Raw genomic sequence first — 21,087 nt, 5'->3', positions numbered from 1 at the left:
TGCAGTTTGTGGTATGTGTGTGGGGTGTGTGTGTGGTGTGTGGTGTGTGTGGTTTGTGTTGGGGGTATGGTGTGTGTGTGTGGTGTGTGTGTATGTGGTGTGTGTGTGTGGCATGTGTGTGTGTGCGTGTGGTGTGTGTGTGTGGTGTGTGGTGTGGGGTATGTATGTGGTGTGTGATGTGTGTGTGGTGTGTGTTGGGGGTATGGTGTGTGTGTGGCATGTGTGTGTGTGGCGTGTGGCGTGTGTGTGTGTGTGTGTGGGGAGGTGTCGTGTGGAGTCTCCCTCCCAGGCCCTTGCCTGTGACCCTCAGTAACTGTGTGGTGACTTCAGGGCCCCAGAAAGGTCTCCTCTCTGGGTTCCCAGAAAACGTTGACAGCTACCATTTGTTGAGACCGGGGCGGGGGGGGGACACCCACATTGGAGGGCTCTGAAGCTCATAGAATTTGGGGGCCTTTTCAAAAAGAGAGTACAGAATTTACACTCAGATCTTCCAGGCCCCTCCCTCCCTGGACATACCCCTAACAATTTGGATTTCCAAGTTTCTATTCTCTCTCCAGTGTGGAAGGGGCTCACGAGAGTGAGAGTGGGGGGAGCGGGAACATCTGCCCCCTTTGCCTGTTTCAGTGTTAACCACGTGCTGAGTATCGCACACTCAGTGGCATTTGATTTTCACCACAGCCCCTCCCGCGCCCACCCCGCACCCCCACCCCCTGCCCCCCGCCCCCCGCCCCTCGCCCCTCAGCCCCGCCGTGGCTCTCCCTGGATTTCCAGGCTGGAGATGCCCCAGCAGTGGGTGTGTCTCCGCTTCTCGGCTCCCACCTGCCTGGGTCAAAAGCCCACTAGTCATTTGGGTCTGTTTCCTGCCTGCTGTCACCCAGTCCCCCTTTGGTGGAGGGGCACATCTTCTGGGGATGGGGATTAAGGAATACTTCCTGTGGGAGATGGCTTTTGAGCTAAGCCTTAAAGGACAAGCGAGATCTAAAACGTAGAGGTTGACGGGGACGTGGGTGGCGAGGTGGACCTTTCACTGCCACGGCAGGTTTCCCGTGGCCAAGCTTAGTTGTCCTCCTGCCCAAACCCTGCGAACAGCTCCTGTTTACTGGCGTCCGTTCTGGGCCAGACCCGAGGGTCAGTGTTTCGCCTATGAAATCCTTATTAGTTTGCTAGGGCTGTTGTAGCAAATACCAGGGACTGAGTGGCTGAAATGACAGAAATTTATTTTCTCACAATTCTGGAGGCTGGAAGTCCAAGATGAAGGCTTTGGCAGGGTTGATTTCTCCTGAGGCCTCTCTCCTCGGCTTGTGGTTGGCCATCTTCTTTCTCCTCCCTGCCTCTTCGTACACTCTCCCCCTGGGCTGTCTGGGTCCCGATCTCTTCTTAGAAGAACACACCAGTCATACTGGATCAGCGCCTCGTTTTACCTTAATGACCTCTTTAAACACGCTGTCTCCAAATACAGTCATACTCTGAGGTCCTGGGGGCTAAAACATCAACATATGACTTTTGGGGGAAACATAATTCAGCCCCTACCACGACCTCATGTGATTTTTTCAGGAATCTCCCCATTTCGCAGCTGAAGGGCGAAGAGGTAGAGCGATGGTTCTCAAACTGCACGGGCATCGGCATCCCCGGGGTGCAGTTAGATCACAACTCACTGGGCTGCGCTCCCTAGAGGCTCCCATCTAGTGGGTGCTGGACGGGGCCTGAGAATGTACATTTCTGACACATCCCCCGGGGATGCTGATGCTGCTAGTCACACACCCCACTTTGAGAACCATTCAAGTAGAGTAACTTGTCCAGAAAAAGACCTGTCCTTCCCTGGCCTGTGGCTTTTGGTCCTGTGTTAAGGGCCTTCAGAACAGAAACTTACCTCCAAGAATCTGGTGCCAAGTGCTCCGGCCTCTGTGGATGGGGTATCGGCTGATGGCGTGCTCTCTCTTCCTCTCTCCACAGGATAGGCGCCTTCAGCCTGAATTCCAGGACGGGCAAACCCATGCCAGCTGTGTCCAACGGGTAGGTCACCAGACATCTCTGGCCTTGGAGTCCTCAGACGTTCACCCAGCTCTGCAAAAAGCCTCTGAGTCTGGGCCCCGTCCCTGCTCCCATCGCTGTGAATTCAGCTCTGGTTAGGGGGGCACTGGGGGTCCTGGATCCCTCTGGGGGTCCCTCCCTTAGGGACCCAGGCACTTTGGACCTGGACAGAGGCCCCCCACCCTGCAGCTGGCCCCTCCCCCACCCAGGCTAGAGCTTGAGCATCCAAGCCCCTGTGGCTGGCAAGACTCCAGGGAGCAGGGTGGGGCTTAGAGGTAGGGGCTGTTCCCTGGGAATCAGCGGGGTGGGCACTCTCCACTCCCTTCCTCTCTCCCTGGCCTGGTTTCCTCCACTCCCACCCCCACCCCTTTCTCTCTCCCTTTCCTCCCCTCCTCTCCTCAGCCCTGCTCCCCTCCATGTCTGCACTGCTGGATGCCAGCCTCCCCCTCATGGCAGAGTGGATCCAGCTGAGTCGCCCCTTTTTGCATTTGCTCACCGGCTGCAGTGGGCCATCCTCGCACCCCACGCTTGGCCATGGGTCTTGGCTGGCCCCATGCAGAGCCTCCCCCCCCCCCTCCTTCCCTCCCTGTTGGGGAGCCCCTGGCCTGGCTTCTTTCTCATGCCGCTGGGGGGGCAGGGCAGGGGGCAGCTGGCCGGAGGACCAGCCCTGAGGGGCCTGGCAGAAGGGCATTTCAGAGGGGTAAGCAGAGCTCGCTGGCTTCCCTGAGGGCTCCCAGGAGGTGGGGTGGCACAGCTGGAGTGGCCACCTGACCAGCTGCACACAAGGAAGGGCCTCCAGGGGACGGGGAGAATGTGGACACGACATAGGAAGGTAGAGATGCAGCAGGTGAACGTGGACGGGCAGGAGTCAGAGAGAGACAGGGAGGGAGGGAGGGAGGCCAAGCAGGTGGAGCAGGTTGGGGCTGGAGAGGAGGGAAGCGAGATCGGAAATAGAAGAAGGACTCAGAGGCAAAGAGAGGAACAGATGGAGAAGCAGGGGGCGGAGGTGGATTCTAGCTCCCCGGGCAAACAAATCATGTCTTTACTACCATAGCGGACCAGACCAGGGGGTGGGGAAGGGCTTGGGGCACTCAGTCAGCGGCCCGAGTCTGGGGGGACAAGCTGGCAGGCAGTGCCACCCCAGATGTGGCCCCTGTTCTGCCCACCTGATTTGGAGAGATCTGGGCTGTCTCTGCAGCCCCCCAGGGCCGCCCCCTCCCTCCCCTGCCTCCTCTGTCTGAGAGCTCTCGCTCTCGGAGCTGGCTCTGGGAAGAGCTCCATCAGTGGTTCTCAAAGTGTGCTCCACAGACAGCTGCAGGCTGGATTGTACCAGCTTTGCACGATTTTGCAGCAAAGGGTGCAGGGAGGAAAACGATGCTCACTGAAGGCCTTCCCTGCGCCAGGCACCCTGTGTGCATGTTGGTTAGTAAAATAATGCTACACTCACACTCCTTTTATAGGTGAGGAAACTGAGGCTCAGAGAGGTGCAGTAATGAGCCCACAGTCATACAGCTGCTGGACAACCTGACGTTTTCCTCTCCCTCCCAGTGGCCCCTGGCTACACTGGGATCCCCCCAGCTTAGTCCTAAACATCAGAGTGGGCTGGTGCCAGGGGGAGGGGTTCCCACCTGACCGGGGGAAGAGGTGGCGCAGGTCCCCTGGGTGGAGCCCCACCCTGGGATCCTGCCCTTCTGAGGGTATTTTCTGGGGCAGACGGACTTCTTGGGCCTTGCCCTGGTTGCACCTCCCCGAGGAGCCACATGGTTGGCTAGGCTCTCTCACCCCCAGGGAGACCCCAGCCAAGGAGTTCAAGGGGAGGTAGCCATGGGAGAGAGCCCAGGCAAGCTGCCACCAAGGGTCTGCCAGCCCTCCTGCCTTCCCCCTTCTTGCTGCTCTCCCTCCCATGATGAATCAGACTGGCTCAGAGCTGGAATGTTCCGGGACTCTGGGGGTCAGCTGGGTGCAAGGTGGGGTGGCTAGCCCACGAGGTCTTTTGCCCACAGAAGTGGTCTTTGGATGGAAAGTTTGAGAACCACTGGTCTGGAAGCCTCTGGGTGAGTCTGGATGCTTTTCCGATTCTAGGACTTTCACTGCAGACGCTGCCCTTCCCGGTGGGAGCAGGGGGTGGGGCCTGGCCCCAGGAAGCAGAGCACTAGGGGGCAGATGTGCTGGCGGGGAGGGAAGGGGGGGACAGGGAGGGGCGGATGCAGGCACCATGGAGGTTTGTGTCTCTGTCTTTGTCTGGCTTTCCATTCTTTCATCTTCTCCTCTCCCAGTGGTGTCCCCGGGAAGAAATGTGGCACCATCATCCTGTCCGCTGAGGAGCTCAGCAACTGTAGGGTGAGTGCGGAGGGACTCCTGGACAGGACCTGGCGAGGGTGGGCAGTGACAGGGCGGGCTGGCCCAGGACCCTGTGTGTCCCCGGAGGGAACAGAGGGTACCCAGGGCTCCTGATCCTGACCTGACTGTCAGAGACTTCTATAACATTGGAGCTGGAAGGTGTCTTCCCTTTTTACAGCCGGGCAGACTGAGGCCCAGAGAGGGGAAGGAACTGGCCCAGTCAGTGGCAGAGCAGAGCCAGAGCCTGGGCTCCCTCCAGTCCCCATCTCAGCCAGCACGCCCATGTCCTTGAGCCAAGACTGCCTTGGCACCAACACTGGCAGCAGAGGGGCCTTTTAGGGAGCCTGGACGCTTGACATTTAGCTGTCATTTTTCACTTTTATCTCTGGAGTAGGTGACAACGCCCTGCGTGGGGTTGAGGGAGGAGTGTGTGTGTGTAAGTCTCCCAGGCAGCCCTTGGTTTCGCTTCTTCTGGGGGACTGTGGGGAAGCAGGAGATGGGGACAGCTGACGGGGCAGCTGAGCACACCAAGAAGGGGCTCGTGGGGCCTCAAGGCTAATAATACGGATAAAATATAATGGTGAGAGTTATTATTAGTCAGGTAATGGACATTTTACATAAGTTATCACCACTCCTCACAATAATGCTAGGAGGCAGGTACTAAAATGTTACTCCCATTTTACAGATGAGGAAATTGAGGCTCAGAGAGGCAAAGTCACCTGTTCAAAGGATAATAAGCAGCAGAATCACAGTTCTAATCCAGGTCAACCTGATCTAAAATCCAGGCTCATCCCCCAAACCACCAGGCTTGAGTGCCTCTTAGGTTGATTAGGAACCACAGGTAGGAAGGGCGGGGCCCTGGGGGCAAGAGGAGGAGGCTGGGACAGAAGCAGGGAGGGCCAGAGCTTGTGCCCAGACAAAGCCTGGGCTAGCCTGGCAGCACAGTGTCCTACGGCTGGGGGGGGAGGAGGAGGAGAAGTGAGATTCTCTGACCGTCCTGGGAAGTCGGTGCTACCGTCACATCAGCTGTCTGTCAATATTTACCATGTTAGAAATGTAAACAGAAAGTTTTTAAAATTTATATATTAATTCATTTAAAAATAACAATAGTTGAACCCATTATGGGTTACCGTAAATAACGTATTTTTGAAAAAAAACTATAACTCACAAAAATCATTTAGTGAGAAGAGTGGCCTTGCTTTACACTTTTGCCAATCTCTTTAAAATCTGCTGAATAGAATACGCTGAAGGCCGGGCGCGGTGGCTCACGCCTGTAATCTTGGCACTCTGGGAGGCCGAGGTGGGAGGATCGCTCGAGGTCAGGAGTTCGAGACCAGCCTGAGCAAGAGCGAGACCCCCATCTCTACTAAAAAAAAATAGAAAGAAATTATCTGGCCAACTAAAAATATATATATAAGAAATTAGCTGGGCATGGTGGCACATGCCTGTAGTCCCAGCTACTCGGGAGGCTGAGGCAGTAGGATTGCTTGAGCCCAGGAGTTTGAGGTTGCTGTGAGCTAGGCTGACACCACGGCACTCTAGCCCAGGCAACAGAGCGAGACTCTGTCTCAAAAAAAAAAAAAAATAGAAGACACCGAGTCTCATACCTGCTTCAGTCAATCTGCTGTGATGTCACTATCAGGCAACCTCCAGAAAACTCTGAGCATTATTATGAAAATAGTTATGGACCCCTTAGCATTCCCGGTCCACACTTTGAGAACTGCTAGGATAGAGGTCTGACAGTGTTAGCCAACAGTAATGGAGCTATTATTCTGGGCCACACACTGTGCTAAGTGGCTTACGTGTATTGACTCATTTATATGATGCATTATATTTATCTGATGCATTATAAAAGTTAGCGCAATACATAGTGTGATGTGTTACGGTCCTCATTAATTTGCTCACCTTGACATGTGAGGAAACTGAAGCACAGAGAGGTTAAGCGACCTGCCCAAAGTCACATAGCCACTGAGTAGAAGAGATCTGAACCCAGGCAGTTTGGTTCTAGAGCCAAGGTCTTTAACCACCAGGCTGCGGTGTCACGAACTCTGCCTCCGAGGGCTCGCAGTGGGAGAGTAACGCGCAGAATTGAGGGTCCAGGCGGTAGAGAGATGACCAGAGAAATTGATACGCGACTGCTCATCCTGGTGGCGCCACTTGTCCGTTCACGGCAGTGGGTCTGAAGGAGCTTGACGCCGGGGATAAAGCCGCCGGTGTGCACACCAGCAGGGGGCTCGGTGCACGGCAGGTGCTCTCTGAGGATCTGTCGGGGTCTGGGACAGAATGCTTAGCAGCGGGCAGCGGTGAAACTCCCACACCTGAGTCCGCCGCAGTTCACACAGGGGGGAGAACTCAGTTGACGGGTAGAACAAAGCTTCTGTTTACGCTCCCGGAGCCTCAGTTTCCCCCTGGATTTTGGAGCTGATAGGTTGCTGTGAGGACTAGGGGAGATGGTGAAGGTGAGTGTGTTTAACAGGTGCCTAGGAACAGTTGAATCTGAATTCCTTGAAGCCTAAATTCAGTTTTCCCCCAAGCTTCTAGCCCAGCGGGTGACTTCCTCCCTGGTTTATAATTAAATAAGGTAAAACAAGTGAAGGTGCCTTGGAAATTCTGCAGCTCCGACAATGCCGGCTGCTGCTGCCGGCCTAGCATTCCAGGGCTTGGTAAATGGTCTTCTTTTAATGCCTATTGGGCCCCTCCCTCTTCCTCGCCTTCCCTGCTCCTCCCGTCTCCTGCACCCAGGGGGGCAGCAGTTTCCTTGATTTGCTGTTCCAGCGCCAGGGGTGTGTGTCAGGGGCTGGGGAGGATGGGGGTGTGTGGGGGCTCCCTCCCTTCCTCCTGAGATTGTCAGCGCCTTTTCTTCTGGGCATCTTTGGCTGAGTTCTGCCTTTCCCTAGAATACTTGCAAGGAAAAGAGACTAATTCCCAGCATCTGGCTGAACTAAAATAATTACATCTGAACAGCTTTGCTTCTGTCTTCCCAGCTCAGCATTCAGTGGGAGGATCAAAGGAGGAGGGTGGAGCCTGAGAGCTGGCTTTTCACCAGAGCAGGGCTTCCTGCTCAGATGAATGCATTCTGCAGAAGTAGACAAACCCTCCCTTTATCCGCCGCGAGGGCGTGGGCGGGCGGGGACCAGCAAAGGATTAGAGTGGACTCCGGAGTGTCGCCAGCGCACTTCGATAGGTTATAGAAAAGCCTTGCTTGTCTGGAATTTAAATGCCACAATCAGAATTTGACCCAAATACTACTGAATGGTACTTGAAGTTGATGATGATGAAGTTAGGCTCCCAAAGGGCCTCTGAATCACCAAAGGTTTAACTCAGCCCAGCAGTAAAATTATTGTTATTGTGTCTAATACTAACCAGTGTTTGCATAGTCTTTAGTTTACCAAGGCTCTCTGGTTTATAGTCTTGTTTGATTCTCGCCACGGGGCTGGGGCTGGATAGGTGTGAGTGACCCTGTTCTACAGATGCAGAGAAGCGAAGTGGCCCTGCCTAAGACTGTTGGCGTTCTAGCCCAGGCCGGGACTCCTACTCCGCGGGGAGTCTTTCCCTCACCCATGGAGCCACGTGCCCTCACGTACAGTCAGGGAGCTTGCGGTCCTTGCGGGGCTCAATGGCCTTTGGCAGGCAGGCTGGCTTTGGGCAGCGAAGACTGGGCTTCCGGGCAGAGGTAGGGGTGGTTGCTGATGCAGAATGGGCAGCGCCTTGGCTTCGCCTAGACCTGCCGGGCTCCCACACCTGCCTTGCTTTGGGGTCAGGACTTCCTGGCTCAGGGTGACACGTCCTCAGGACTTCCCGGTCAGGTCCCTCCACACACCCGGGCAGCCCAGTCCGAGTGGTGGTGGTGAAGGGGCGTGCCTGGCTTCTCGCTGCAGCTGTCCCTGGGGCCCTTCCCACCCCGTGGGTCCCTTCCCACCCCATGGGTCTCACCAGCCTGCTCATGTGTTCATTCATTTCCATTCAACAAATATGCTTTGATGCAGCCCCTGTTCTCCCGGAGTTTCTAATTTAGTGTGAGAGTTGGAAATGCCAACCGGCAATTCCAATACAGCAGTGGCCCTCAACCCTGCCGACCCACTGCCTCTTTTTATAACAAACATTTTATAACACTCTTTATTACCCTGAAGGAAGATTCATGGATACTATATGATGTGTGTGTGTGTGTGTATATATATATAAAATACTCACACACATACACACACATACTGGTGAGAGAATGCGCCCAAGCAGCTACCTGGGGAAGACTGGTCCAGGCAGAGAACAGCCTGTGCAAAGTCCCTGGGGTAGGGAAGAGAGATGGATGATAACGGTATAGATAGGGATGGTGGAAGTGGGGGCCAGCTTGTGTGGGACCTTGTTGCAGGGGAGCTTAGCAGCCTTGAATCCTGACAAAGTTGAAACTTTTACTGTTCTAAAGACAAGCTTCAGGGAGAGCCAAAAAACTCCATAAAAATATAAATGGAATAGAAAAATCACCCAGAGATAGTCATTGTTGTTGACATTTTGATGTGTTTCCTCCAAGGCTTTTTTCCTGATTATACATGTATATAATTTTTTCTTATAACTGGGATAACGTGGGATCTAGTTTTATAGGCTGCATTGTCACATGTCATTAGATATTTTTAGAAAACATGTATTCAATAACTGCATATTGTGTATTATATAGGTGGGCCATAATTTATTGAAGCCTATTCTTTTATAGGAAACAGTGTAAACAATACTGCAGTGAACATCCTCATATCCAAATTGTTCTGAGGTTTTTTTTTTTTGAACTTTAGTTGATGGATTTTGGTTAGTATCCCAGACACACAGGCTCAATGAGTGGGAGGAAAATGGTCAATCTGGGGTTTTCAGCTTCTGAATGACCAAATCAACAGATGCACCACTGATTGGATTGTTTGGGAAGTTGGTCATTAAGACAACAATGAAATGCCAGCTTGACCTCAACGTGGTTATTATAGTTAGTACATAAAGACAGGCCCAGTCTCCCAGACCAACTTCTGTGCCCATCTGTGTTTAAGTAAACGCTTGCCTGTGGGGTCTTTGCTGAGTCCCAGGTCTCCTGCTTCTGCAGTCTCATCCCAGGGAGCCTGGGCTCCGGCCTCCTTCTCCCAGAAGTCCCTACTCACGGAGTCACCCCCAGCTCCAGGTTGTGTGTCCTCCTGCTGGAGTGCTGAACTTCAGAGTTGTAGCTAATGACTTCTTTTCTTTTTAGTTGATGTCTTCTTTTTTTCTGACTTAAAAATACGATGTACTGGCCGGGCGCGGTGGCTCACGCCTGTAATCCTAGCACTCTGGGAGGCCGAGGTGGGAGGATCATTTGAGCTCAGGAGTTCGAGACCAGCCTGAGCAAGAGTGAGACCTGTCTCTACCAAAAATAGCCGGGCATCATGGTGCACCATAGTCCCAGCTACTTAGGAGGCTGAGGCTGGAGGATCGCCTGAGCCCAGGAGTTTGAGGTTGCTGTGAGCTATGATGATGCCACTGCACTCTACCAGGGGTGACAGAGCAAGACTGTCTCAAAAAAAAAAAAAAAAAAAAAAAAGGACAATGTACTAATTCTAGGAAATTTGGAAAATCCATCAAATTTTGAGGAGAAGACAGTGTCACCATGGTCTCACCATCTGTTTAAAAGTGTTTCTTAGGGCACAGTGTGTGGGTGCTTAACAGACCAAATGCCATTGCTTACCAGCTGTGTGACCCTGGGCAAGTGACTTACCTTCTCTGTGCTTCAGTTGCTTCATTTGTAAAATGTCTTTATTAAAAATTTTGATATTTTGTTTATTATAGATTTTTGCATTGATTTCAATTTTCTAAAATATCACATTAAAAATATTCTTTGATTACTGAGATTTTGGGTGCCCCTTAAATTTTGCACTCACCTCATTCTTGTCCTGATCCTGGGGGCTGTCAGCAAGACCCAGGCGGCTTTCAGGCTTTCCGTTCTCCCCTCCTGGGTGTTGCCGGCCTGTCCCCAGCCTACAGCCCACCTGCGGACCGCAGGGCCTGCCCTCTGACCCCCATCGCCCTCTCCTGGGGCAGGGAGGGCTAAGGTGCTAGAGCAGGCCAGACCCCCCTGGAGAGCAAGGCTGTTTGCTGTAGTCTCCGAGCCGCCCCATTGGCATGCAGAGAGATGCAAATTGAGGCAATCCTGCTGTTTTAGAACTTAATATGTTTTTTTAAAAGATAGGGTGAAAGGCAGAAATTGCAGGAAATTATATATTGCAGGAGCTGCTTTATCTTCTCCGCAGTCGATTCCAGCGATGCTTCCGGTTTGGGAACAGCATTGCATGTGCTCAGAGAGCCCCACCCTCAGGCTGAGGCCATCAGACCCTCTGACCCTCAGCCAGAATCTGCCGCTCTGCTGTCCTCTGGGACCCGTCATCTTGTTGCACTTTCCCCGGCCTCTTACTGCATATATGGAGGGATTGGTCCTGTCACTGACCCACATTTGAGGGGGAGCAGTGGAAGCCTGGTTCCTGGGACTGTCAGCGTAGCTCGGGACCACCTTCCAAAGCGCAGGCCCCGACAGTTACTCAGTCCTTGGCTCAAGGACTTCCCTATGGCACAGGTACCCATTAGGGAGGAAGCTTGCCTTGGTGACAGCCTAGAAATTTCTCTGAAGGTCTGTCTTGTCCTCCATGGATTCTACAATGGCACAACAATGCAGATGATCACAGCGGGCTTTTGGCAAATGTTCCTGGGTCTAGGTTATGTTGGGGGGAAGATCAGGCTGAGCCACAAAATAAGTCCCCAGCCCCAGCCACACCTCACTTATCTGCCATCAGTGGGGACTGAGGTGTTGCACACTGGTGGATTTTTCCAGTTAGCTGAATTTCAGAATCGGTCTGTTTTTCTTTTTATTTAATTTGAACCAGTTTGCACAGAGGCCTTTCTGAAATGGATTTCACACTTCTCTGACTTCTCAAACTGAGGCAAACAGAACATAATTAAACTTATCTTGATGATTGGAGGTCATCATTTGGAATCTCAGTTATTAATCTTTGGAGCCAGACTGTCTTGTTCCAGTCCCAGCTCTTCTTACTAGCTGTGTGGCTTCAAGCAAGGGTGCTAACCTCTCTGTGCCTCGGTCCTCGTCTTTAAAATAGGAATGATAGCAGTCCCTACCTCATAGGGTTGTTGATAGGGTTAAGTGAATTAATCGATATAAAAATAGTGCCTAGCACATATTATGTACAACCATATTATTGATATATTGGCATTTTCGTAGGCAAACAGCAGTTGATTATTGGCAGTTTCATACGGCTCAAGGAGTAGGTGGCACTCTGCAAGTGTTAGCTCCTGCCCTATGTTAGGCACCGTGGAACTGAACTGAACACACATCATCTCCTTTGGTCTTCCCCAACAGGCTCCCAAGGGGGCATCACTATCCCATTTTACCAAGCCTCAGAGGGGCTAAGTGGCTTACCCTAAGCTGCTCGGCGGGCAGGTGGCGGAGCTGGGATTCCAGCCAGGTGGTCCCGGGCTCCTGTGTTCTGTTCTTCCTGCCAGGCGCTGCACGGACAGTAGCCCTCTCAGCAGAGCACGGCGTAGCCCTGGAAGTCGTGATGGTCTATCAAGTTCTTGCATTTATATTATTCTAGTGTTTCTACTCCCTTCCTGATCTTACAGGGTTCTGAAGGGTTTTTCTAGGAGGCAAAAATAAGAGCTTTTGCTTGTGGATTTTGTGTCATCTGTTTCGGTTGTTTCAAGCGTATGTATTTTATCGTCAACCGATGCACGCTGAACATGTCACATGTGGCTCACCTGTGTTCATCCAGGTGAGAGCGTCACATGGTTGGTCTCCAGATATGTGAGAGGTCACTGTGATTACACCTGAGCCATGTGGTGGGGAGGCTAGAACGACCCTGGCTTTCCAGGAGTGCCAGCACCCCTGACAAGGACTGGCTGCAGTGTCCCCAGCTGCTGTCCTGCCCCAGGGTTCTCTGTGTGACTTCCACACCAAATCTTAAACTGTCCGGCTTTAAAAGGACTGTGGTGGTCATCCCATTCAGCACGTCACTTCAGATGAGGAAACTGAGGCTCAGAGCTTGAGTGACATGTGAGGTGATGGAGGTAGGACAAGGACAGAGGCCACACCCAGTGTGAGTGGGGTTGGGGAGAGGTGTTCAAATGATAATGCTACTACTACTACTAATAATAATGATGGCTCACATGCACACAGCACTTAGTGTGTGCCATACACTGTTCTCAGTGCTGTACTCCTATTTTTTTTTTTTTGAGACAAGGTTTTGCACTGTCACCCCAGCTAGAGTGCAATGGCATCATCATAGCTCACTGTAACCTCAAACTCCTGGGCCCAAGCGGTCCTCTGGCCTCAGCCTCCCGAGTAGCTGTGACTACAGGCATGCCCTGCCATGCCCGGCTCATTTTTCTATTTTTAGTAGAGATGGGGTCTCGCTCTTGCTCAGACTGGTCTTGAACTCCTGAGTTCAAGAAATCCTCCCGTCTCAGCCTCCCAGATTGCTAGGATTACAGGCGTGAGCCCCCCGCCCAGCCTGTACTCCTATTTTTATATATTTTTTTGTTTTATCCTCACAAGGCAGTGAGGTGGGCACTGCCATTACACCTATTTTACAGACGAGGAAGCTGAGCACAGAGAAGGCATGAAACTTGCCCCACGTCACACAGCTCATGAGGCTGGGGCTGAAGCAGGCAGCCTGGCTCCAGCACCCAGGTTCCTACCCATCGTCCCACCATAACCCACCTCTGAGCCTTTGGACTGTGTCATCCGTCAGCCTCCTGAGAGGTTACATATTCATCTCTGCCACCATTTGGGTCCTCACTGGGCCGTATGTCACTGATCTCTAGACACCCCCCACGAGCAAGGGGGTGGTGTGAGGGAGCTGAGTGGCTTCCCCACAGGCCCTGTCCCTCACGAGCTTGGCAGGCCCCAGGGTCTACAGGGCAGAGCTGCAGCCAGTTTGCAGCTGATTTGTCGGGATGCAGAGCTTCCAAATTGCAGAGGCCACTCTGGGCTGGGGGGAGAGGACTCGGGTGTCTCTGCCCAGTGCCCTGTTGGCCCAGCAAGCTGAGGGCCTGGAGCCACGTGAGGGGAGAGGTCCAGCAATCGTCACTAGGGCCCGGACACCTTCTTTGAGCTCTTGGGGGGGGCGGTGTGTGTAGACAGCTGGGCAGGGAACAGGTCTGGGGAGTCGGAAGCCAGGCACTGCTTGGGGAACTTGGGAGCTTCTCCCTGCGCTGAGGCTCTGGCCTCTTAGCGGTAAAATGGGCCACAGCGCCCCGCCCCGTCTCTACCTTAAAGCATCGGGAGGGCCTGTCGTGAGTTGGTGGCTGTGAAAGTGGTGCTTGCCCGGGACTTCCTCTAGGGACCACACAAACATGAGTGGGAGTGAGGCAGTGCGGACAGAACCAGGGCTTTGGGGAAATAAGTCAAGCTCAGCTTTCTGAGCCACTCAGTAAAACTGCAGTGAAATCATGTGTGTTAATGTTCACAAGGAAGCTACATGCTTGTAAGTTGCTACATGCCTGTACCCTGCTGAGCATGTCACACCCTTGATGTCATTTAGTCTCATGACAACCCTAAGAGTGGTATACTATTAATATAGTCAGCCCCGTAGTACAGAGGGGAAACTGAGGCTCCGAGAGGTTCCTTACTTGCCCGAGGTCACACAACTAGAAAGTGGCAGAGCTAGGATTCAAACTGGGACAACTCGGGAATCTACCTTGTTCACCCAACAGGTCTGCTAGACCTGCTGGGTGGGGCTGTTTGAGGATAAAATGGGACCCTCCAAAGTGTTAGTCCAGAGCCTGGCACTTGTCGGTGCTGGGCAAATGTGGGGCACTGCCCTTCCTGACCAGGGTGGTGCCTGGAACCCCGCGTTTGCCAGGGCCTGGGGCTGTTTCCACCCTTGTCCTGCCTCACACCCCCTTCTCCCTCCCTCCCACCAGGATGTCGCCACCATGCAGTTCTGTGCCAACAAGCTGGACAAGAAAGATTTCTTTGGGAAATCCGACCCCTTCTTGGTGTTCTACAGAAGCAACGAGGACGGAACGTGAGTTTCCGGGCAACACGTGCGCACTGCGCCTTCTTGTCCCCATCTGGGGTGGGGATGGACGGGTTGTGGTGACCTGCCAGGCAGGGTGGCTCGGGCCCATCTCCTGCTCCAGAGAGGGCAAGGGCTAGGGCTGCAGTCCGGGGCTTCCGGGTAGCGCCCTAGCCACCTAGATGGGGCCAGTGGGGCTAGGGGCAGCCCCATATGCTGGCAGTGTCATTCTGGGGGTCTCAGCAACGGTACTGAGTGGTGGGTGCTGGGTATGTCAAGGGTGGGGGGAGTGGGCAAAAACAAGGCTAGGGTGGTACTGAGGGACCCATCCTCCACGGGGCCCTTCATTCTTCACAAATCAGCCCCTGTCCCCCAGCCCAGTCCCCTCTGTCCACAGCCCTCTGAACACTGTCATGTCCCCGACTACTGCATAGTGCGCACGGCCAGTCTGGACCTTCCCCCGCCTGCCCTCTACGCTGCCATAGGCTTCATTCACAGCTCCAGCCTCTGAAGCCCCTGTGTCCTTCTCTCTTCCCCTAATCCAGAATCACCCACGTGACGGAAACATACACAACACATTGGCAAATGTAGGTCAGCAACATATACAGAGAGATTTGGAGGGAAGACCTGGGGACCTGGGTCCTCCCTACCGACTGCTGTGTGACCCGGGGCAAGTCATGCCCCCTCTCTGGGCCTGTTTTCTCATCCACCAAATGAAGCAGTCGTATTAAGGGGTCCCCGCGGCTCTTTGGGCATCGCAGTTGTGGGAGGCGGTGGCCACTTAAAGGCTGGGATTCTGCAGGGGGAGGAAGCGGTGGGGCAGGGGGGCTAATCAGAGAAACGCTGCCCAGAAGGGGACTTGGAAGCGGATTTTGACAGAGAGGAAGAAAATGGGTCGGTGGGGTGGGGGCGGGGGCGCAGGAAGGATGACAGGCTGGAGAATGTGTGCCAAGCCAGTGTGCCCAGAGGGCAAGGGCTTCACCAGATCCTCCTGACTGTGAAATTGTGTGTGTGTGTGTGTGTGTGTGTGTGTGTGTGTGTGTTGAGGGGGCAGGGGAGCGGCAGGGAGGGGGTGTGTTTCAGTTCAAAGAAAAACTGATTTTTAAACCTGAACGTACAAAACAAGGGAAATTAGGTAGAATCATTTGCATGACAAAAGGATTCTTTGTCTCACCAAAGGACTCCCAGCAGGATTTCTTTAAATAATTCTTGTTGACTTTGACTTGACTCGATGTGGGGGAGGAAAAGGCCTGAGTGTGTTCTCGTGTCCACACAGGCCCCCACCAGAGCGGCAGAGCCAGGGCCTGGGGCGCGTCCGACTAGCCAGGAGGAGGAGAGGATTGGGGAGCCAGAGGGGTGCCTTGCAAAGGGTGTTTGCCAAAGATTATTCTGGCAGAGTGATGTGTAGGATGGATGGGAAGGGGGCGGGGAGAGGGAGAGCCTCGTGACTGACACGGTGAACAGGTGGGAGGTGCCGTGAGCACCGAGCTGTGCTGTGGAGACGCAGGGGCAGGAAACGGGGAGGGAGACGGGGGCACAAGGACAGCGTGAGGACCTCACTGGGCAGCACTTGGGTGGGGCTGGAAGTCCTAGTCCCTTCTCTTGCAGCGGAGCCACGGAAACCCAGAGCGCTGGCAAAAGAGCTGGTCAGCCGGGGAGGCGATGGGAGTTTGTTTGGGGGCAAGTTCCAGTTGACACATGGGCTGGAGCTCTCCAGGGCGTCCCCACGGGCACTGGAGAAACTGATCCGTACCCCCCCAAAGAGCTGGGCTGGTGTGCAGGCACCTGCCAAGGGGCACAGGTTGAACCAGTGAGAACAGCGTGGTCACCGAGGGTCCGAGAGAGAAGAATGGAAGGTTTAGGAGGACAGGAAGAAGGTCAGTGAGGGAACCAGGAGAGTGAACTGTCACACCAGCCACGCAAGGAGACCAAGGAAAGGGAGCAGCCACCATGCTCCTAGAGTTGCGCCTATCAGCCTAGAAGACCTGGTCTGGAAGCTTGGCTGTCAAGGGCGAGGAGAGAGAGGGAGAAGTCAGGGGTTCGAGAGCTGGGGCGCCCGGCACAGCTCCTGTGCAGTACGATCCTCCCTCCCTCCACCACCCGGCCCTGCTCCTGGTATCCCTCCGGCCAGCCGCCCCAGCCTCCTCTTCCTGCCCCGGCACGGGCAGCTGCCCCTCCTGCCCCATCCCTGTTCCTGTCCTCGCCAGCAGCTCTGGGGCGTGTGGGGAGGTCTCCCACATGCATCTCCATACTCCAGTGGGTGGGCGGGAAGGAGCAGAGAAGAGAAACGCTGAGCCATGGTGACAGGAATGACATTTTGACTTGAAAATTGCCAGAGAAGAAATGGCATCGGCTGTGTGGGCATGGGCGGGGCCCAGGCACTCACTCGGTGACCTTTCCAAGCCAGGCTGTACTGGGCGGATGCGGGGAAATCGCAGACCGAGGCCCCTGCCCCAGCCCAGCCCTGCTCCCGCTGCCCATCCGTGTGGCAGGCCTGGCTTCCAGGATGGGGCTGCCCAGGCGAGGCATCGGGAGTAGGCAGGACGCTGGATGGGGGCCCGGCTGGGACAAACCAATGCTGTACTCTTCGTTTGCAAAGCAGGTTCACCGACTCAGCCTGGAAAAGCTGAGAGGGTCTTTGAGATCGTCTAAGCCAGGGGCTTTAATTTCACTGGATCGAAATGCCAGTGAAAGCTGTGGGAACTCTCCCTGAGGAACACATTTATTCATTGGTTTATGTAAACAAAATCACTGAATACCTGCTAAGTGCCAGGCGCTGATCTAGGCTCTAGGGATATGCCAGTGATGGACAAAATCCTTGCTCTTACGGAACTACGTTTTAGTGACTGATCATAAGCAGAATAAATAAGGAGAAACATAGACTGTCAAAATGTCAAATGATGATAAATGGAAAAAAAGTATGGACGGAGACTAGGAGATGTGAGAGTCAGGGGACCAGCGGGTTGTGCATTTCAGATACGATAGTCAGGGGAGGTTTCATGGAGATGACATTTGATCTGAAGGTCGTGAGGGGGTGAACCTTGAAGTCCTGGACACGGGGCAGAGAATGCTCTAGGCTCGGGGAACTGAGGCACACGCAACTCATGCAGCCAATTTCACCTACAGTTTCAGGGGTTCACAGCCCCCTAAAGTGTATCCACACATCCTTCCACGGTCTCAGATGAAGAATCCGTGGTAGAGGCTGACTCCAGGGTTTACAGGTGAGGCAGTGGAGGCTGAGAGGGGGAAGAGCTTGCTCAGGGTCACACAGAGAGCTGGCCCCAGGGCAGGGGCTAGAATCCAGGTCTCCTGACACCCCAGGACCGTCCCTGCTGTGCAGGTGTCCCCCTGGTACCAGAGCCCTTTCTGCAGCATTGCTAGCGACGGGCAGCTTGTCCCCTTTGGAAGCCATAGTTGTTACCGTCCGATGAGCAGGGATGTCACCCAGCTGCCTACTCTGTGACCCCGGCTCTGCCTGCCTTGGGCTTGCCATTGACAGCCTTTCCCTCTCGCCTCTTCACCAGGTTCACCATCTGCCACAAGACCGAGGTGGTGAAGAACACCCTGAACCCTGTCTGGCAGACCTTCTCCATCCCCGTGCGGGCCCTCTGCAACGGGGACTATGATCGGTGAGATGGGGAGACGTCCTGTACTTGCCTTCCACACCCGTGCCCTCCCCACGCAGGGCGAGGGAGGCCCTGTCCACATAGACGCAGTCGGTACCATCCGCGCGAGCGGGGCCTCCTGGAGTTGTGCAGCGGGTGCCCCTCGCAGGGGGGGCTTGGTGAGCCTCCCCGCCTCCCCCACCACATGGGGCAGCATCTGCCTCTTCGCAGCCGCACGGCCCTCCCCACCCTGCCCCCCTCTTTCCTCCCTGGCATCCCCGATGGTGGGAAACTCCCAAGGCTGAGGGGGTGGGCGTACCTGGGATTCCAGGGAAACCAGATGGGTGTCGGGGTGCCCAGGCGTGGAGTGCAGCAGCTTGTCTTTCCGTTGCTCCCGGTGCAGGGGCAGATGGCAGCTGGTGGGGGCGGGGGGCTGAGGCAGCAGAGGCAGCCAATCCCCACGAGCCCCAACTCCCAGCCAGTGGCCTCTGGGGAGTTGGGATCCCAGGGATATTCCCACCAGCCGAGTTGCCGTCCATGAGGTGGAGGGTGGGTGCAAAGAGCCTACTCTTACTACGTGTGAGCTATCATCATCATCATCGTCGTCATTAGCGTGTAGATTGTTGAGCAAAGATACCAGATACCTGGTTTCTAATCCTGGCTTTGTAACTAAAAAGCACTGTCACCCTGGGTGAGCTTTGACTTGTCTGACCCTTGGTTTCCTTACCTGTCAAATGGGTGTTAAAGCACCTTCCTGCCTCAGAGGGCTGCTTTGATGCTCACATGACACAGCCTACACGAGGAGGCTCTAGTACGCAGGAAATACCAAACTCGGCGTTTTGTTCATAGATGCTTGTTGAATCCCTGTTGTGTGCCAGGCACTGCGCTAGACTCTGGGAAGTCGGCAGGGAACAAACTCGCGATCTGCACCCTTCGCCCAACCTTGTGGCGTTTACGTGCCAGTAGGGGAGGCGGACATTAATCCAATAATCACACAGAGAAACATGTAATTACACACTGTGTATGTGCTGGGAGAGACGGGGGCCGTGTGAGATGGGAGCTGTGCAGCCGTGTTGGTCTGTGTGAAGTCACGGCAACCCATCCGGCTTCCTGGCAATTGCTGCAGCTCTGCTGGGTGAGCTGCCGGGGGCTCAGGGACAGGGCCATGGGCAGCCCTGAGGAAGCTGGGCCTGTGCTGGCCGCTCCGACAGGAGCACTGGGGCATCAGAACAGACACCCTGGGGCGCCCGGGGAGCCTGCTCCCAGTGACAGGCTATAGGGGAGATGAGTAGATGGGTGACCTCCAGTCACCCCCGTTTCCTTCCAAGGGAACCCTCAGACTGCCAGTCTGAGACGTGAGGTGGCCCCTTTTCCTGCCTCTTGGCTGGGACGGAGAAGCTACGATCTGTTCCACGGTGGTCACTGGGCACCTGCCCTGTGCCCAGCACTGTGCCGCTGGCTGTGCAGCATACAGGGGAGCATGGCGCACCTCCGTCTTCAGGGAGCTCAGATGTGCACATGGATCTTAGCTAAATAACGTGCAGAACAAGGCTGGGGACAAAAATGGGCATTCCGGTCCAGCCAGCCCCGGTTACATGTCCAGCTGGTCCTGGGGCTGCTGGAGTGGGTGAGGGGCAGGAGGACAGTCCGGCTGGAGCAGCAGTGTCTAGGGGAGGGGCTCCTGGGGGCAGGGCCTGGGAGGGAGGGTTGGGATGGAGTGAGGGAGAGGAGGTGAGAGGAAACGAGGAGGGGATGGCAGAGCATGGCAGTTAAAGTCTCACGGGGTGGAAGGAATTGGGGACCCCTGGAGCCACTGCCCTGAGGTTGCTGGGGGCCCAGCTGACCCCAAACAATACCGCATCTCTGGAGGGGCTCCCAGGTCCTCAGAACCTAGTGTTGTCAGGGACAGTGAACGGGGACAGAGGGGCTCAGAGGCCTGGCCCCCCGACTGGGCCACCAGAGGAGGCGGGTATGTGGGGGCGGGGGCAGGTGGGCAGGGAATGCCCAGCAGGCTCCTCTCTGAGGCAGAGCCCAGCGTCCGCTCCCTCCAGGATGCTGGCAGCTCGGGCCTCCTCCAGGGCCGGGAGCAGACAGACTGTGACATGACTGACAGTGGTGTTAATGGAGGGGCCAGGCGTGTCGTAATGGCTCGGAGAGCGAGCAGGCCTGCACCCCCCGCCCCCAGCCCCCGTATAGCCCACACAGCCCACAGCCACTCGGGAGGCCTCCAGGGCAGGAGGGGGAGGGCCCTGTGCAGGAAAATGAGGCCACTGCCCCTGTCCTCCCCAGGCACGTCTGGGAGCCTCACAGAACCCCTTGCGATCCAGCAGCCCCGTCTTCTAAGCCAGGCACCGGGCGCCGGGCTGGGTGCCGTGGGGGCGTGTTGAGCTCAGGCCCTCCCTCCTAGGTTGCACCCAGGCCAGTGGGGAGACAGATGGGTCATAGTAACAGCACATGGCCGTGCTGTAAGTGCTTTATGTACAGGAACTAATTTAATCCTCCCAACCGTGAGCTCCTTGGAAGGAGGTACTAATGCCATCCACATAGTACAGGCAAGGAAACTGAGGCCCAGAGAGAGTAGATAACTTGCCCAGTGTCTTACCGCCAGCTGATGATAGAACCAAGATTTGGACCCGGGCAGGCTGGCTCGAGACTCTATGTTCCTAACCCATTTGTCCTGTTGCCAAATAGCCTAGATGTGGCGTGGCAGGGCCGTGGCTGGGGTGCATTTGGGGAGCACCTTGCTCGGGGGTTGGGGCGAGTCTGCTTTGGGGTGGGAGGTGGGGAGGCCTCTTGGAGTTGGTTTTAGTCCTGAAAGCCCTAAAAGTCCTTATGGCTTTAACCCCCCGTGATTCAGGGAGCAGGGGAGAGGGGAACTGCCGGAAGAAAGACCCAAAAGACCTTGATAGCTGCCTAGATACGGGAGTGAAAGAGACAAAGAGATAGTGGTTCAGGGCTTGGGGGGCTGAGGAGGTGGTACCACCCACAGAGATGGAGAGCAACCGGGAGCCAGAGTCTTATTCACAGATTTGTGTTACGTACGTGCAGTCCATTTTTAAAAAATTACCCTTCTTAAATTA

The 21,087-nt window shown here is 54.9% G+C and overlaps 1 protein-coding gene across 3 annotated transcripts in view; it reads left to right on the top strand.

Moving 5' to 3' along the window:
- The window catches only part of CPNE5 (copine 5), an 86,980-nt gene that overhangs the window by 38,381 nt on the left and 27,512 nt on the right, over window positions 1–21,087 (top strand). For 2 of the 3 annotated variants that reach the window (XM_045543620.1, XM_045543619.1), the window contains exons 7-11: window positions 1,954–2,013; window positions 4,035–4,085; window positions 4,308–4,371; window positions 14,308–14,411; window positions 17,927–18,031. In XM_045543620.1, coding sequence (XP_045399576.1) covers window positions 1,954–2,013; window positions 4,035–4,085; window positions 4,308–4,371; window positions 14,308–14,411; window positions 17,927–18,031 — 384 coding nt within the window. The remainder of the gene's footprint in view (window positions 1–1,953; window positions 2,014–4,034; window positions 4,086–4,307; window positions 4,372–14,307; window positions 14,412–17,926; window positions 18,032–21,087) is intronic. The other variant, XM_045543621.1, reaches the window with a different exon arrangement.

The sequence above is a fragment of the Lemur catta genome, chromosome 2 (assembly GCF_020740605.2).
Source record: "Lemur catta isolate mLemCat1 chromosome 2, mLemCat1.pri, whole genome shotgun sequence".
Classification (NCBI taxonomy): Eukaryota; Metazoa; Chordata; class Mammalia; order Primates; family Lemuridae; genus Lemur; species Lemur catta.
The sequence above is the reverse complement of the archived record's forward strand: the minus strand, read 5'-3'. Positions and strand labels throughout refer to the sequence as shown.